The 16,790-nt window shown below is 45.6% G+C and overlaps 1 protein-coding gene across 1 annotated transcript; it reads left to right on the top strand.

Moving 5' to 3' along the window:
- Nucleotides 1-527: 527 nt before the first annotated feature.
- Nucleotides 528-16,318, top strand: CNR2 (cannabinoid receptor 2). The gene is made up of 2 exons (XM_019512392.1): nucleotides 528-1,101; nucleotides 12,710-16,318. Exon 2 carries the CDS (start codon nucleotides 12,779-12,781, stop codon nucleotides 13,862-13,864), a length of 1,086 nt encoding a protein of 361 aa, XP_019367937.1. The 5' UTR covers nucleotides 528-1,101; nucleotides 12,710-12,778; the 3' UTR covers nucleotides 13,865-16,318.
- The last annotated feature ends 472 nt before the right edge of the window (nucleotides 16,319-16,790 follow it).

Genomic DNA, 16,790 nt, shown 5'->3' with positions numbered 1-16,790 from the left:
AAGCTGAGAAAGTAATTCAGAAGTCTGGATGGCATCTTTGCAGCCAAGAAGATGTTGGAGAGAAGGAGCTAGGCTAGTGGGAAGAAACTGCAGACAGGAATCATCTCTGCCAGGTGGCCAAGGGCACATTTAGAAGTGGGTTAATATCCATCGAAATACACACAAATACCAGCAAAGTGTAAGAATGAGCCCAGCTTCTTCCCAACCACAGATGTGGCAGATATCATATTCCCACTGTGGAGCAGCACTATTGTCTGCAACGAGATGTCCATCCACCCTCTCCAGGACTAGCAAATGTTTGGAGCAGAGTCAGGCCAGAAGAAGGTTTACCTAGGACTCAGGAGAACAGGGCTCTATTTCTGTTGTTACCACTGACCTGCTGTGTGACTTCAGACAAGCTATGTCCCTGCTGTCTGCTGCATTTTTGCCATCTGCAAAATGGAGAATATTCTGCCCTACTATGAATGTGTGTTCACAGATTATTATTTGCACAATCTATAGACAGAGAAAGGAGGACTGTTAATGGGCATGAATAATCAAATCAGTAGCACTTATCTGAGCTGGCCCCCTACATGCAAATAGGCAGGTGTATCAGTATCTTTACATGGTATTTGTGTCCTGTCCTTCCTTAAAGATTAGGTGGATGAAGCCTGCAAGTTTCTTGGATAAGAGACTCCTGATACAGGAAGAAGTCAAAGTCATTGAGAAGAAAGCCCTTCCCAAGCAAATCACATCCCTGCATGTGGCAGGTTTGAAAGATGCAGCATTACCGTTCTTCTAACAGCCAGCACAAGCAAGTGAGAACATTAGCCTGGGAGGGGAAGTGGAGACGGAAGGAAAGGCTTTTGACATACTTCTCACCATGAGAACACAAAGAGTGAGAAACCAGGGAGGGGATTAACATCGACCAACTTCCACCCAGGGGAATAATAGGGAATGGTAGAAAAAACTCAGGCAGAGCCAGAAGGGGAGTCAGGCAAGAGGAGAGAAGCAGTCATCAGTGCCCAGCTGTCCAAGGATGACATTCCCCCGAATACCTGGACTGCGGGAAGGATGGGGAGTCCCAAAAGCATCACCAGCCTGAAACCTGAGTGAGAGGAGGTGAGTAGTCTTCCTTTACTACCCAGAAGGTACATCTTTGCCAGAAAGATCTTTTTCCTTTTTCCCCAGGCTAAGGTCTATCACACCTCAGAGCTCAACAGTGCTGAAACACACAGAAGAGCTTGCAGCATCTTGCTGAGGTTTGTGAGAGGGGCAAGGCTTTTTCTGTATACTTTCAGATATACTGCAATGCAATATAGCACTTAGGGGGTGGGAATGATATTTAATGAATGCTTCTTTAACAAGAATTATAAAGGTAACATTTTACATTGATTTCCTCTGCAAAAATCAATATGGAAGCATTAGAGATGTTGCCAAATATCATTTATCCAAGTAGACACATATGTATGGTGCATTTTTGCATCCCCCCCAGTTAGAAAGTGCTGTTGATTACTGTGTAATAACAGAAATATTCTGTGTACCGCTTTAGTACCATGTTGCCATTTGCAGTGCTGCTCGTAAATCTACACTGGCATTTTGCACATTGTGATTTTCAACATTAACAAGTTGATAGAAGAACTAAACTGTAAAGAAAAATTAAAATGCAGAAATATTGCATGTCTATCACACAGTCTAGATGCCTATCACATAGTCCAAGATCAAAGGCTTTCAAAACACCTGGCAGTATTTAAAGCAACCATTTGGATAAGCGAGGAGGAAAACCTAATATCCACAACTTTTCTTACATTGCAAGCATAAATCCTGTGCAAACTGAAATATACACACATGCAAAGCTATTTAATTATTTCAAGTGGACAGAGAGAGAAGGATTAATGCATGTAGGAGGATTATGTTTCAGGCAAGACCTTTTACTTGTTCATATTGGCTAAGAAGCATTAAAAACCATTTTACTTGAATAAACCAATGCAAGTTCTCAGAAGTGTTTATGATACAACATTTGAATGTATCACTGCATCTTCAAAGTGCTGGATGTACGACTAATCACAGCAGCATCCATGTCAGTTTTTTGTTTGCTAGTTTATCTTGTATATTAATGTATCAATAAGATGGATGCTATGGTGTCTCAGTAAATGAACAGAGAACTATTGGTGAGATCTGAAAGCTATGCTACCACATGCAATGCAGCATATCTGATAGCTGGGATGAATCACCGCAAGGCACTGGAACAGAAGACGTCTTATTCTGCTTTAGAAGAAGTCTCCACTGAAATCAGTGAAGTTCTGTGCTGGTCTCAGTGAGATCAGTCATGCCTAAAAACTGACAAGGTCTCTGCTACACGCCAGCAGCGCTTACCATCTGCAAGACTACATTATAACCGTATTAAACTATCATGGGCTTTTCTTGCATTTTCTTCCTGTTACTACAACTGTGTTGCTTGTATGTTTGGCATGATATTCCATTTTGTAGCTTTTGGAAGCCCATCAGTGCCAGACAATATTGCCTTTGATTTTCTGTAGTCCATTTTTTCAATGTCCTAAGACATGGCTTCAACCACTTCCTCCTGACAGAACAGTTATCATTGCCCTCCTTGCCAGGAAGGGCTTCCCTGTTTTGGGAAGAAATATTGGCCTTGAAGTTAAAGCACCAGGGTAAGAGTCCAGAGATTTAAGTTCAGTTATTAGCACTGTCACAGACACCCCGTGTGACCTGGGAACAAGGAGCTGATCTCTCTGTGCCTCTATTTCCCATTTGTAAAGTGGGGATAATCATAGTTTCTTCTGCCTTGTCTACATTATGATGATGATATGCTTTGATCAGGTAGAGTGGCATAGGCATGGGGCAAAGAGTGGGGTATTTGCTGACTGCAGAAGTGAAAGTGATGTTCCCACTGGGAGTGGGGAAGTGGAGAATCTTGTTAAGTTAGGACTGGACTTTCAAGTGCTTGGGTCCCATTTAGACACCTAGCTAAAGAGCTCAGATGTTCAGAGATGCTCAGCACTGACTGTTTGAGTGTGCACCCAGCAAACTGAGCTGTTCTTCAAATACAGCTCTCAGGACTTGCCCTATTCCCAGCGAAGCCAAGGGAAAAACTCCCCGTGACCAAGCACAGAAGAAACATGTCCTTAAGTTGCCTTGCACCAGCTCCAACAGAGAAAAGCAGTTAGATAACTCAACATCTGCTCTGCCCCTCCACTCAGCAATTAGTCTTCTGACCCTCTACTTCCTCCTTCCAAACATGTACAGCATACAGAGCTCCTCTGGAGCAGCAAAAACCATAGCTGTAGGAATAGCTGATATAAATATATTGAATCCCTTTAGCCAAAAGAATCTAGAAACCAGGGTGCAATTTGAGATAGTAACAAATTCCAGATTATGTTTTCCGTCTTACAGCATCTCAAATCTGCCAGTCTCCAAGAATTTAGCCCCACAGCCTCTCTGCAGTTTAGCCAGCAATATCTTCATGCTACAAAAGGAAACCAACTCATGGAAAAGATACCTATAGGGGTCTTGCCCACCTTTGGACTTGCCTTGTCCTTTGTCCCTTCAACTACCAATTCATCCTCCATTTGTTAATAAAATCTGTAATTCCTCTGCCTAAAAGCTCCCTGAGTTCTTCAGACTTTTCAGAAATGATGTAGCAAATCCTCACCCTACCATAATAACAATTACTTTTGAGTTGATTTAGAAACTTATAGGTGCTGATGGCTGCTGTGATTTTTTTTAACATCATAAAGGTCCCGTGACCTTTCTGCTGCTTTCCTAATAATTCAGTATAAGCTCAGCTCACCAAGTGACAAGGGGATACCATATATATTCTGATAACCAGAGTTTCAGAGAATCAAGGGGATTTTCAGTGTAATTAATAGATGTCAAAAGATGTGTGACCTTGATCTGGATAACGTAGTTTTGATCAGCTGAGGTTTGAATAATCAAGGCTTTTTATCTTGTATTAAAAAGCAATCCCTTTTCTAGAAAATGTCAAGGAACAGGAAGATTTAGGTTATTGCTAACCCTGCTGTCTTCACTGAGCTCACAGACATGCTGCAGTTCCTCTAGTGCTGTAACTTAAATTGTCTCTCTCCAGAGAGAAATGTGTTGTCAGGTTAAGTATTGGTATTTAGTAATTAATGTTGCACTGCTACACTTGTAACCTTCCCTTGAAGAGCTGCTGTAAGCAGAAATGCTGTAATCAGAGCTCCATACCTTTGGTACAGTGTGATTATCTTCAGCCCACACACTAATTTAAGAAGAGATTTAAGATAAATGCAAAACTGACATCCAGGTATCAACCCAAAACCCCCTGGGGTATTCAGTAGGGCTGGCTGTGAAGTGTCTGTGTTTGAATTGCTCCCCACGCCACACATGATGGGCCCAGCAGGCTTGCAAAGTGTTTAAATCTGTGCTCTTAATTTGAGTTCCTCTCTAGACATTAGTGTGAGAGCACAAATCATTCTCTCGCAGCTGATATGCACCGTTTCACTGTGCTGGGGGGTTGCTGAGATTAAACACAGCTCCTCAACATAAAGTGTTTAAGATGCTGCCAGTTCTCTGCAGCCAAGGGCAATCTCCCGCTGACTTCTGTGGAAGCAGGTTTAGGACCACTAAGCAAATTTTACTGGACACCAGAGCGTTCATTCATCACAAGTCTGATGTCCAATTATTGGAGATGCAGGCAGCTGCAGCTCAGATGACCTCGTCCTGTACACGGGCTATAGACTGCACCACTAATGAAGCAGTGTAATCAGAGCTCTTACCCCCCTACACGATGCTTTAATGCATCTATCCCTTCCCTTATCCATATTTGGGATGCTGCATGAATCACCACCATCAGGCAATATTAAGGCTTTGACAGTTATATCTATGCTCAAGCCAAGGGGCTCTCAATAAGAGACATCATGTACTTCAGTCATTGTGTATAGGAGCTCTCTGCAGGCATACTCATGGACAGAGCGATGCTCTCCCACAGGAATTTTTAAGGAAAAATAATCCCCCATGAAAGTCACCGGTCTGGTTCTTCCCTTGCATGGGGATTTCCTGGCCTTTGCTAATAATCCTTCTCCTACTTATATCAATGTCTCACCTTTATACCATCCTGCATACTCTATCTACCCAGGGCCTAGTGTTGGCTCTGCTATTATCCTGCTGTATGTCCTTGCACAGGTCACGCTCCATGCTCCATTTGTAACTCGGAATGGGACATTTCCCACCTTTTCAAAGATACTTTGAGATCCAGGGGTGAACAGCTCCCCATATGCAGCAATGATCAGTAATTCATCTCTTCTCCAACTGCTCCCTTACCCATAGACTCTGCCAACTCCTTTCTCGTTGCCTGGTTCCTTATTCCCCTTCCTCCCAAGGGGCCTCTTCTCATGGGGCATTCTGTGAGGCACTCTGGTACAGGGCACTCTTGTAAGATAATGTTTGCCCCAGGGTGCTTATACTCTTTGGATACTTCCAGACACTTGATCAGATCAATCCATCTACTGTGTTCTGCTCTTCTTTGTCCACCTGTCCTGCCCCCGAGCTTTCCCCTTCGTTGCAATTCAGGTAGCCAAGCTTTTTGTGGTAGGTTGTTTTCCTCTTCTGTCACACACTGGTGTCTCCCCTGTCTCCATTCACTCACTTTCCACATCTGTCATCCTTCTGGTACCTTCTCATTCATTTGACACGGCAGATCTTACTCACTGGTCGTGGAAATCAATGGATTTACTTGAATTTGCACTGGAGGAGTGTGAGGGCTTGTCTACATGGGGGGGTCCCTGGAACATGGAAGCGAATCAATTGATGGTGGGAAGTTAATGTCCATAAAGTGTTCACACTTCAGGTGGAGGCTCTCCTTTGGATGTATAGTGACCTTTGCTTAAGACTGAAGGCAGCTCTTCCCCTTCCATGTGGTGGTTTATCATGTGAAGACATGTTGACTTCACACCTTCAGTTTATTCATATTGCTGGCAGTTTCCTGGGCAGACATAGAATCATAGAAAATGAGGTTGGTAAGGGACCTTGGGAGGTCACATCTAGTCCAATCCCCTGCTCAAAGCAGGACCATCCTCAACTAGATTATCCCAGCCAAGGCTTTGTCTAGCCAGGCCTTAAAAACCTCCAAGAATGGAGAGTCCACCACCTCTCTGGGTGACCTGTTCCAGTGTTTACTACCCTCCTAGTGAGAAAATGTTTCCTAATATCTAACCTCAACTTCCCTTGCTGCAACTTGAGCCTGTTGCTCCTTGTTCTGTCATCTGCCACCACTGAGAGTAGTCCAGCTCCATCCTCTTTGCAATCCCCCTGCAGGGAGTTGAAGGCTGCTATTAAATCCCCTCTCAGTCTCTTCTTCTCTAGATTAAATAAGACCAGTTCCCTCAGTCGCTTCTCACAAGTTGTGCGCCCCAGCCCGTACCATTTTTGTAGCCCTCCGCTGGACTCTCTCCAATTTGGCCACATCCTTTCTGCAGTGGGAGGCCCAAAACAGGACACAGGACTCCAGATGTGGCCTCCCCAGTGCTGAGTAGAAGAGAAGAATCATTTCCCTTGACCTACTGGCAACACTCTTAGCAATGCAGCCCAGGATGCCATTAGCCTTCTTGGCTACAAGGACACCCTGCTGGCTCATATTCAGCTTCTTGCCCACTGCCAACCCCAAGTCCTTTTCTGCAGAGTTGCTCCCCAGCCAGTCAGCCCCAGCCTGTCCCGGTGCAGGGGATTGTTCCGTCCTAGGTGCAGGACTTTGTACCTGTCCTTGTTGAACCCCATGAGATTCCTTTTGGCCCAATCCTCCAATTTGTCTAAGTCACTTTGAAATTTGTCTAGGTCACATGGCTTGCACACGACTCAACCCAGCACCTAGGCTGTGCTGCAACCAAAGCAGTGGCAATAGGCTTTGGTGTAACGGGAAGAAGGGGCAAAGGCAACAAATGGAATTATATTGGGGATGGAAACTATGAAACCCTTCTCACCACTGCAGTGCTCTGTGGACAAAGGTTTCTGAGCCCTTTTCTGTTGCTTTTCTTCCTAGTTTCTTGTCTTCTATCTGCAGCTGCTGTACAGGATGAATTGAAACAGTCACTGAAGGAAACCACAGAGCAGCCAGGCATGAACTTGTTAAACGTCCAGCAGGTCATTAGCAGCCTGAAATAAATTTGGTTTAAACCCACTCACCCCCAGTGGGCTTTTAAGTCTGGTCTTCTTTTCTGGTATTTTGCTAGTTGTTGCAACAGTTAATCTTCTGAGGTTTCATATCTTTGGACATGCCCTGTCTTCAAAGAATATGTAGGTTAGTTAGAGTTGCAGGTTGCTGGCTTGTTTTGTTTTTTTGGGAGGGAAGGGTGGGGAATGGGGTCTGGTGATAAAAGCACAGCCAGTCTTTCCAGCATGCAATCATTTTCTGTTCTAGATATTTTCCACTCTCTGCTGAAACTCAAATTTTGATTGCTTGGATTCAACTTGTTGGATATTCTGGAGTTTAGAGCTATATCAACAGGATGAGATAGTGATGGTGGTTGTTGCCATGTCCATAAGAAAAGTTGTCCATAAAGAACTGGAATAACCAATGTATTACACTTACGACATTGACTGATCAATCCATTGATCAACTGATTGATCTATCCATCCCTCTGCCTCTCTACGTAGAATCATGTCTCTGGCCATGCACCCGTCACCATGATATTTATGTATTAGTGATAGTTTCTGGCCGGGCCTACATCACAACACTGCCAGCATAGCTATGTAAAAAGATGTCTCCTGGCCAGTCTACAACAGCAACCGCTTCTGACAGCATATGCCTTGTGTCCACTAAGGAGTTATAATTGTAGCTATAGGGGCAAAGGCTCCCTAGTGGCGGCAAGCCCTTGGACTGGATTTGGCAATCATGGGGCAAAACCTGCATTTCCTATCTACAGGCCCTGAAGTTATGCAGTACCAAGTTCCTCAAAAGCCCATCTGGCTGAAAGCTCAAGCGAGCAGGAGAATTCTCCTTCTAGCAAGTTGTCTGCTGACTTCCCCTCAGAGGACTGTGCCACAGCCAGCTGAGAAGTTGGCTCTGCCTTTCCCACAACTGTCTGCCCGACACTGTGATAAACTTACACATACAGCGGTGCTTGTGGAAGGACAAAGAAATGTTACTACCCCAGAAACAAACCATGATATGATGGTGTGTGTACACCCTGGGGTCTCTGTTGGCACAGCTCTGTTAACTACTCCTCTTGCTCACAGGATTTTTTCTGTTAGCTTATCTACAACACTTCCATACATAACATGAACTGAGGCCCCCCCAAATACTCCACTACCTTTTTTTTTTACCCGCATACCTAGGTCAGCTAGAGCATGGGACTCTGCTCACACTCTTAGCCAAAGCAGCTGTGCTGGCAGAACTTTATAGTGTGAACCAAACCGCAGCAGAAAGGGAAGTTTCTAAACATTTGACTCTCAGATGAAGAAATAGATTCAGGTTTCCTGTTCTGGGGACTATGCTTCTTGTGCTAGAAATATTAATATTAGTAGTATTAGAAACATTGTCCTTGCTTAGTAGGGTCTGGAGGGGGTTCAAGAGGCTGATGTGATCAGGACCATTTCAGTCCCCCAGAAAGTTCAAGGGTCAGCAGTTCTGGCTTTTGAGGACATGGTTCTATTCATCTCTGGCCCATAACTTGGGCTCATCTCTCCTTCCATCTCATCCCATTTGACCCGCAGTTTGGGATACTCTGGGGTTTTGTGCAGAGGGTTTTTACTAAGATCTGATGGCCCACAGAAGCAACCCACAAAAGTTACAATGGAAAGTTTATCCCAGGTACTTTAATGACACCAACACTGGTTTCTTTCTCAAGGAAACCTCTGCCAAGGACTTTGGTATTTGTACTGAGCAGGCCTTGGGTTTAGGCAGCACCCAATGCTTATCCCTTGTGGGTCCCCCTGAATCCCCCTGGGGCCCTAGCATATGCGGTAGCCTTTTATCCATTGTAGATGGTTATTGACAGGTACAGCTGCTCTGTGTGCAGCCCATCCATGCAGGGAGACATCTTTAAATGTTAATGTCTTTATTATAGGGCTGTAGCGTCCTTGCACGCTGCTCCAGACAGAAATTTAAAATTCCCTTAATAGCTCGCTTAGCCCCACAGCTCTGCGGTCTTCCTGTGAACAAGATTTAGAGCCTATTAAATGCATTACATCAAACTGCTTCCTGCCCATAGATCCTAATTAAGGAGCTATCTTTCTACTGGGCCTGGTCTACACAGGAAGTAAATGCACAGTAAGAGACGGTGTGAATTTACAGCACACTAGCTACTACACACTGATGCCCTGTGTGGACACTTACTGTGCATTAAGAACGCCTCTGGGAAAGTCTCCTCACTCCACTTTGCCAGCATGAGGCCAGATAAACTAGCTTCCTGTCTCTAACCGTGTTCCATTCATGCGTGTTTTATGCATGTCTATCTTGACTTAACCAGCTGAGTTGTGCCTGGGAAACCTAGCAGAAAGCAGAAGAATGACCCAAGATGACAAATGCTCACCAAACATTGAAGAGTCATTTACAGACAGGGACAGTCAGTTTGACGATTTTGCCTACGTACAAAACAGGTTTTGGCCAGGAAAGGAAAGGGCTCAGGAATGGAGGGAACAAAGAGGTTTGAGGAGAGGGGCAAGGAGGGCAGCAGCTACAAGAGTTCGAACCCAAGAACCCAGTGGGGAGTCTGAAGTATCTCGGTCTTCCTAGGTCACCATCCCAGGTAAAACAAGTGTCTATGCAAACTAGGGGTTTCTGCTGCTCTGTTCCTACTGCTAAAGAAGCAATGCTGCAGTTTAAAGAGGACTGTTTTTGATCACTCTTTGCACCACTGGTCACTGATCCACAGGTGCCCATACTCAGTTGGATGTGCTGGGTGAGCTCAGTGGATATGCATGACTGGGCCTATTCTAAGAGTGGAAGAACCATGGGAGAAAGCTGCTGCTTATGAAAGCTTATGCATCTCTGATATCATTGTAACCTGAAATCAAGTGGCTACAGGCAAGCTGAGAAATTCACACAGTCTGTTTTTAGGAAACACCGCACAGGAAGAGGGGAGATATAGCAGTTCCCTTTGAACTTTGTGTACTATACACAAAGATGCCTTCTTTTTGGAACTCTCTCACACCTGCATATCAGCAAGTGCACATTAGACACATGCACACACTTCCTCCCACCCCCCAGAGTTCTTGCCTGTTTTACATAGCCTACATTTAATGCTGCTGTAAAGTGGGGGAGCGACAGCTTTGCAGGCTGGAGTCCTGCATCCTCAAAGCAGCACAGCAGGGTGAGTCCCCTCTGCACACATACTTCTGAGATCAGGGAGAGACTAAAACATATGCAGCTAGCCAGGACAAGAGCACTGAGATGTGCCAGCCCCTGGGCTGTCTGTGGGTGTTTGCTGGCATTGCATGCCCTTGCTTTTAGCAGTATAGATAGGAGTAAAAATTTCCAGCGTAAGGCGGATGGGCAATGACCAAAGGCAAACACATGGTACTACAGATCACTGAAAGCAACTGAAGCCTAAACAAATTGCATGTCCTGCCATTAGGGGGCATGGGTAAAAATCCTTAAGTGGACTTAAGCGTGGCATTTGCCTGGGCTTAGATTTGGGTGGGCCAGTGCGCTAACTGGATGGACTATAGCCCATCCAACTTAGCTATCACAACACCCTGCTTGCTCTGGTGATAGGAAGACTCCATGTCTCAATTCTCCATGAAATCTCCTAATCAAAACTTTCCATAACCTGCAGGAAGGAGGGCTGCTCAGAACCGCTAACCCTGGTCCTAGCAGATTCATGTGCAGATATCACAGGTGCTTGTCCAGGGCACAATGGTCTGTCGTGCTGATTGTGAGATTGTGACCACTGCATGGAAGACACAGGAAGGTTTCTCCAGGTTTCGTTAATGATGCGTTTGCAGGGCTCTGACATTAAAACACACTTAAAAGCTTTTGTTTGTGCAGCATGTAAAGGGCCAAGGATGAAATGAACTGAACAGAAAATCTGAACCATTTATAATTCATTTTCAGCACAAGGGATTACCCGAAAAGCAATACAATTTTAATGTGAGCAACCGTTACAAAATCATAATGGGCAGGGAAAAAAAAATCAGACTTCTTCATGTGCCCAAAATATTCTTAGTGAAGATTAAATATTTCAAGATCTACCTAGTGGCTCCCAAATAGCTGGACAAAGTCCCAGGCACTGGACTAGCATGTTGGGAAGGTTTAAAACAGATTTCATATAAAATGCAGGTCCTGATCCCTTGTAGCCATTAAAGAGCTCTCAGAACTGGTGAAAGGAGGAACCAGCCTGTCTGCCCTAGGATGCTACCCATGTCCCAGCTCAAATCAATCTACCTACTTAAAATCCTCTCGCAGTTTCATGTGGGGAAGTTACTCTTTGTACTCGATTGCTGTGTTGTGCTGCTGTGAGCTGTTACAAAGCTTCCATATTCCACCCCAGCAGCAGAAATTACCTGTTTGATAATCATCCCGTTTTTCCTACAGCCTGCAAAGGAGGAAAGTAGAGTCATTACTTTAAAATATTTGGGAAACACTTAAACACTTGGGTGAGAAAAAGAGGGAAAGACAGCACATCTCTCACAAGCCTCAGCATACATTGGTGTAGTGTCTGAAACCCCAGGTCCTGGGTTGATGTTTTCATCTGAGAGTACTTGTTTTAATTTTTATGGTGAGTTTTCAGTTGTTTCTCATGATCACAGACAAACAACTGAAACCACAAGCTGTGCGCGCTCTAGAGGTAAGCACCAGAATGCAAATCAAAACAGACAAACAAAATTAGTATTTTTAACAATCTCAAGGTTTGAGTGGTTGGGGCTGGCCGCACTCTCTCTCACACAGCTTATAGTCTGGTATGTGAAAATAGGAGACCTGTAAAATGAGAAGCTTCGTTAATACTGCCCTCTAACCGTACCTAAAACTGAGCATTCAGCCTCCACTGAGATTAACGGGCGTCAATTAGTGGTGAGAGTTGATCCATCGTTTATGAGCCACTGCCTCAAATTGAGGGTGACCATATGTCCCGTTTTTCCTAGGACAGTTACTTTCTAAACATCTGTCTCTGGCATCCCATCAGTTCAGTCAAATGATCACTTCTATCCTGTTTTCAGGGGGATGCCAGAGACTGGCGGAGCTCCCTCACCCCGCACTCCTGCCCTGTGATGCACTCAGCCGAAACAAGTTCAGAGTGTGCCAGAGAGCAACAGAGTCAGGGAGGCAGCAAAATGTCCTGTTTTGAGACCTGGGAAATATGGTCATCCTGAAATTATCCACTCATTTCACACAGGGGTCACAAGCTAAATGACCAGGAGAGAACAGCTTTAGGTTTCTACTGACTTGGAATGAAATCCTCTTCCCCACATCACACTGGGTTGCCCCTGTGAAGTCAATGGAACGACTCACCATAGCCAGGCAGGCAGTATTTGAAATGACAGCTTGGAGATAAATCCCCAACCCATTTCCAACCCCCTGAGTTCTCTACTGTCTGCTTATAGTTACACAGACCTTTGGATGGAGGGCTTTAGCATCTTTCTCCCTGAATGCTTCTTCCCCTCGTATGCTCTCAAGTCCCTTGTAAATGGGGAGAAAAAAACAATTGTTTTAAAATGTCCCTTGAGCTGTGTTTGCTGTTCTGTGCGCTGAGTTTTCAGGCCACTTATCCCCCCCTCCCCTACATTTTTTTTTCAGAGTAGCCTCTGAAGAATTGCCAAGAAAACCCCTGCTCCTTGGAAAGCTTCTCAGTTCTGGAGAATCACAATGGAGATATGTAGCATGAACGAACATGAAAATGTCTCCAAATGCAGCTCAAACACCATGTCCATGGACTGCTTCATGGTTCTTAGCACTCCAGCTCAGAAAATAGGTATCATTGTGCTGTGCTGCTTCTTTGGGACTCTGTGCATTTTTGAGAACTCTTTGGTGTTGTATTTGATATTTTCCTCCATTAAGATCAGGAGAAAACCTTCCTATGTCTTCATCAGCAGCCTGGCCCTAGCTGATCTCTTGGCCTGCATTAACTTTGTTGGCAATTTTGTTCGATTCCACGTTTTCAAAGTGACTGACTCTAAAGACATCTTCTTGCTGAAACTTGGAGCAGTCAACACATCCTTCACAGCTTCCCTGGGCAGCTTGCTGCTGATGGCATTGGACCGATATGTCTGTATCTGCAAGCCGTCGGAATACAAGATCATCATCACAAGGAAGAAGGCTTTGGTGGCTCTGGCTGTGCTGTGGATGACTACCACGTTCATTGCCTTCCTGCCTCTCATCGGATGGAACTGCTGCACCCTAAACTCAACCTGCTCAGAACTGTTCCCCTTTGTTGATGACAAGTATCTATCGGGTTGGATTTCCCTGGTGATGATTCTGCTTGTGTGCATCATCTATGCCTACATGCATGTGCTGTGGAAGGCTCACAAACATACAGCGTACATGGAGAAGCGCCAAACACAGGCTGTGCAGCAGAATGCCAAGATGAGGCTGGACGTCACCCTTGCTAAGACATTAGCTATCGTCCTTACTGTTCTCATGGTGTGCTGGTCCCCCATGCTGGCTCTGATGACGTACAGTGTATTTGTCAGCTTAAATAATCACATCAAGACGGTGTTTGCTTTCTGCAGCACCCTCTGCCTGGTGAACTCCATGGTGAATCCCATTGTCTATGCCCTCCGGAGCAGGGAGCTGCGCTCTTCCTTGAGGAATGCCTGCTCGTGGTGCAGGAAGTTGAAGATCCCAGGGAGCAACCAGGAAGTAGACAGCACTCAAAAGTTGTCCACAATAGGAACCGTCTGTGAAGATGCTGGGTGCAGCACCGATTGGCCACAGCCGAAGTCTGAGCTCTGATGGGTGAAAAATATGATGGACTTCGGGTTGCCTTTTTTTTTCTTTTAAAATGAAGAAAATCTAATGCTGCTTTTCAGAGGAGGATCCCAGGAGAACGAGTGACCAAATGACTAGTGTGGGCAGTGGAGCCAGCAGGCTGGGAAGTTAATAGTTAACATTTGCAGATGGTTGTTCATGGGGCTGTTCACAGCAAGTAAAATACATGGCTGCCACCACAGAGAGCAGATATACCCACCGTAGCAAAGGCAGGACCTGCTCTGCCATTGACATCCCAGGACAGGTGCCACCAGAAAGGTTGCAGTAATGGGCACTCTACAAACTCCATTCCTAAATGGATGCATAAATTGGACAATCACCTAAAATAGCAGTTTGCAGTATATTAGGGCAACTGTCCCCGACTTCTCACCTGTGCTAGGCACTGAGGTCCTTAATATAATCTTGCAGTCTGATTTCCTTACCTCCTTAAAACTTAATTTGCTCTCTTGTTCAGCCTGTAGTACCACTCAACTGCAGGATCAGCCATTCAGACCTCTCTTCCCTATTCCAATCACTGGCATCTTCAGTTCTTAACCCACTTCATTCATGTCTTTCTGTCCCTCTCAGCCTTGGCCTTTCTCTTCTCTTCCTCCCTTTTTGTCTCCATCACTCTTCTTCACTATGCAAGGGATGCCCTGTCTATCCCCACCTCACCTACAGTCATTTCCCAATGTCATATGGCTGTACTGATCTCTGCACGAAATACCCAGTGTTCACCTCCTCATGCTCATCTGCTTGTTCAATCACCCGCTCATCCTTTCTTCCCACTGCCTGTTTCCACTCTGTATAGTAACAAAGACAGGAAGATCTTGATTGTCAGCTCCCTTGGCATCTTTTTGTCATGCTTTGTTTCATAGCTGTCTTGACTGTTTCATGCAACTGTCAAATACCTGAATGACCGTTTCAGGTTCGTGATCGCCCTTTCCTATCCTTCACCGTTCTGTCTTTCCATTCAACCTTGCAACTTGCATAACTCCTTTTTCCCCAGTGTTTATAGATCCTATTTCTGTGGGTGTTTCTTAAAGCTTAATTCTGGTCCAGGCAAAATGTGCTTTGACCTACATGACACCCTTGACAATGACCTCAGACACCAAGTACTTGACAAAGATCTTCCCCTTCACAGTGTTACAACAAATCCTATTGCCGTATACACCTCATTACTAACCTAGGGCCAGTTGAGATATTATATAAGCCACTGTGATGCTAGGACTGTAATATTTTGTATGCAGTTAGGGTTCAGTCCTCCTAGGGACTAAGCACCTCTGAGAGTCCATGAGAGACCTGCACTCCCATTAATCTGAGCAGCAGTTGAGCACTTTGCAGGATCAAGGCTGTACTGTTTGGGACTTTTCCTGCATGTCCAGAAACTTTTTGTGTCAAACATCTTTCCAAAAGAGAAAACCGAGTATGTTTGCTACTCATCAAACTAGTAAGACATATTCCACCCATTGCATTGGGTTTGCACCAAAGGAGTTTAGCTGTCAGGTTGGCACTCTTGTTAGAGCTATTTTAAGAAACCACTATGCTTTGTTCAGAAATGTCAGACACAATACAGCCAGGTTTTGAATTGGTACTAATCACAGAATCACAGAAAATGAGGGTTGGAAGGGACCACAGGAGGTCACATCTAGTCCAACCCCCTGCTCAAAGCAGGACCAGCCCCAACTACATCATCCTAGCCAAGGCTGTGTCTACCCAGGTCTTAAAAACCTCTTAAGGATGGTGATTCCCCAACCTCTCTGGGGGACCTGTTCCAGGGCTTTACTACCCTCCTAGTGAAAGAGTTTTTCCTAATGTCTAACCTCAACTTCCCTTGCTGCAACTTGAGACCATCGCTCCTTGTTTTGTCATCAGCCACCACTGAGAAGAGGGTAACTTTGTACCATTATTTCTATAACAGCAAATATGCTGGACCCAAGCAAAGTTGCATAAGCACCAATCGATATGTGCCCAGATGCGGAACACTTTGCCACAGCCACACCTGCTTTTCGCTAGCACTGTAGCTGCACCCCCGGGTGCTGTATATTCATAGCACAACAGTCTCTCAAATCTGGAGGAGCTTGGAGAGGGATGTCAACATGTGAAACCTAACAAAGCCTGGTCGGCCTGTTAATAAGTGACCTCATCATCCCACTGGCATGCAAATGCACCCACTATACTACTACCTGCACACAAGCCTGTGGCAGGACGGACCGCTGTAGTTATACGCTGCACATCTTTCTGTTGTGTTCAGCTTGCAGACTGCGACCCTGAATCTATCATCATGCCAACTAACATCTTATTTATTCGGCAACTGGCTACCTAAACTCGACACAGCAAGGCCAGAAGACACTCCTGATGCCTTGGAAAAAACTCCAGAGTAGTTCCAGCAGCAGAATACAGCATTGCTGGGACTGCACCGCACCGCACCAGCATCCGAGGGACGCAGGCACTGCTCGTTAGATGGCTGTTTTGTCATTAAAATGTTAACAACCCGGCTGCTCTCCTTTCTTCTTGATTGGAAAACTCCCGCCTCCAGGCACCCCCGGTCTAGCGGCGGCACAAAGTGCTGCCAGCTCCTGCGGGGTCTGGGACCTCACTCCAGCGCGTCCATCTACATGAGCAGCTCAATGGCTGCTGCGTATTAGTGTGACTGGCCAAAACCATGCTAATGCGCACTAGTCTAACGGGCATGAAGCGTCACAAAAAGCGCTCCTCCGCTCGCACTCCACGTGGTCACAATGGCGCCGAGCTCCACCCCTCGTGCACATCACGTGACGGACGCCCGGGTAACCACGGCGGCGGCCCCTCCCACACGCGCCGCGCGATGGTGGGCGGCGAGGCTCACGTGACACTGTGAGCGGCCCGCCATGGCGCCGGGCTGGGGGGCGCTGGCGCTGCTGGCGCTAGC

The sequence above is a fragment of the Gavialis gangeticus genome, unplaced genomic scaffold (genome assembly GCF_001723915.1).
Source record: "Gavialis gangeticus isolate Ggan-Ray unplaced genomic scaffold, GavGan_comp1, whole genome shotgun sequence".
Classification (NCBI taxonomy): Eukaryota; Metazoa; Chordata; order Crocodylia; family Gavialidae; genus Gavialis; species Gavialis gangeticus.
Note: the sequence above shows the minus strand (reverse complement) of the source record. Positions and strands in the feature narration are given on the sequence as shown.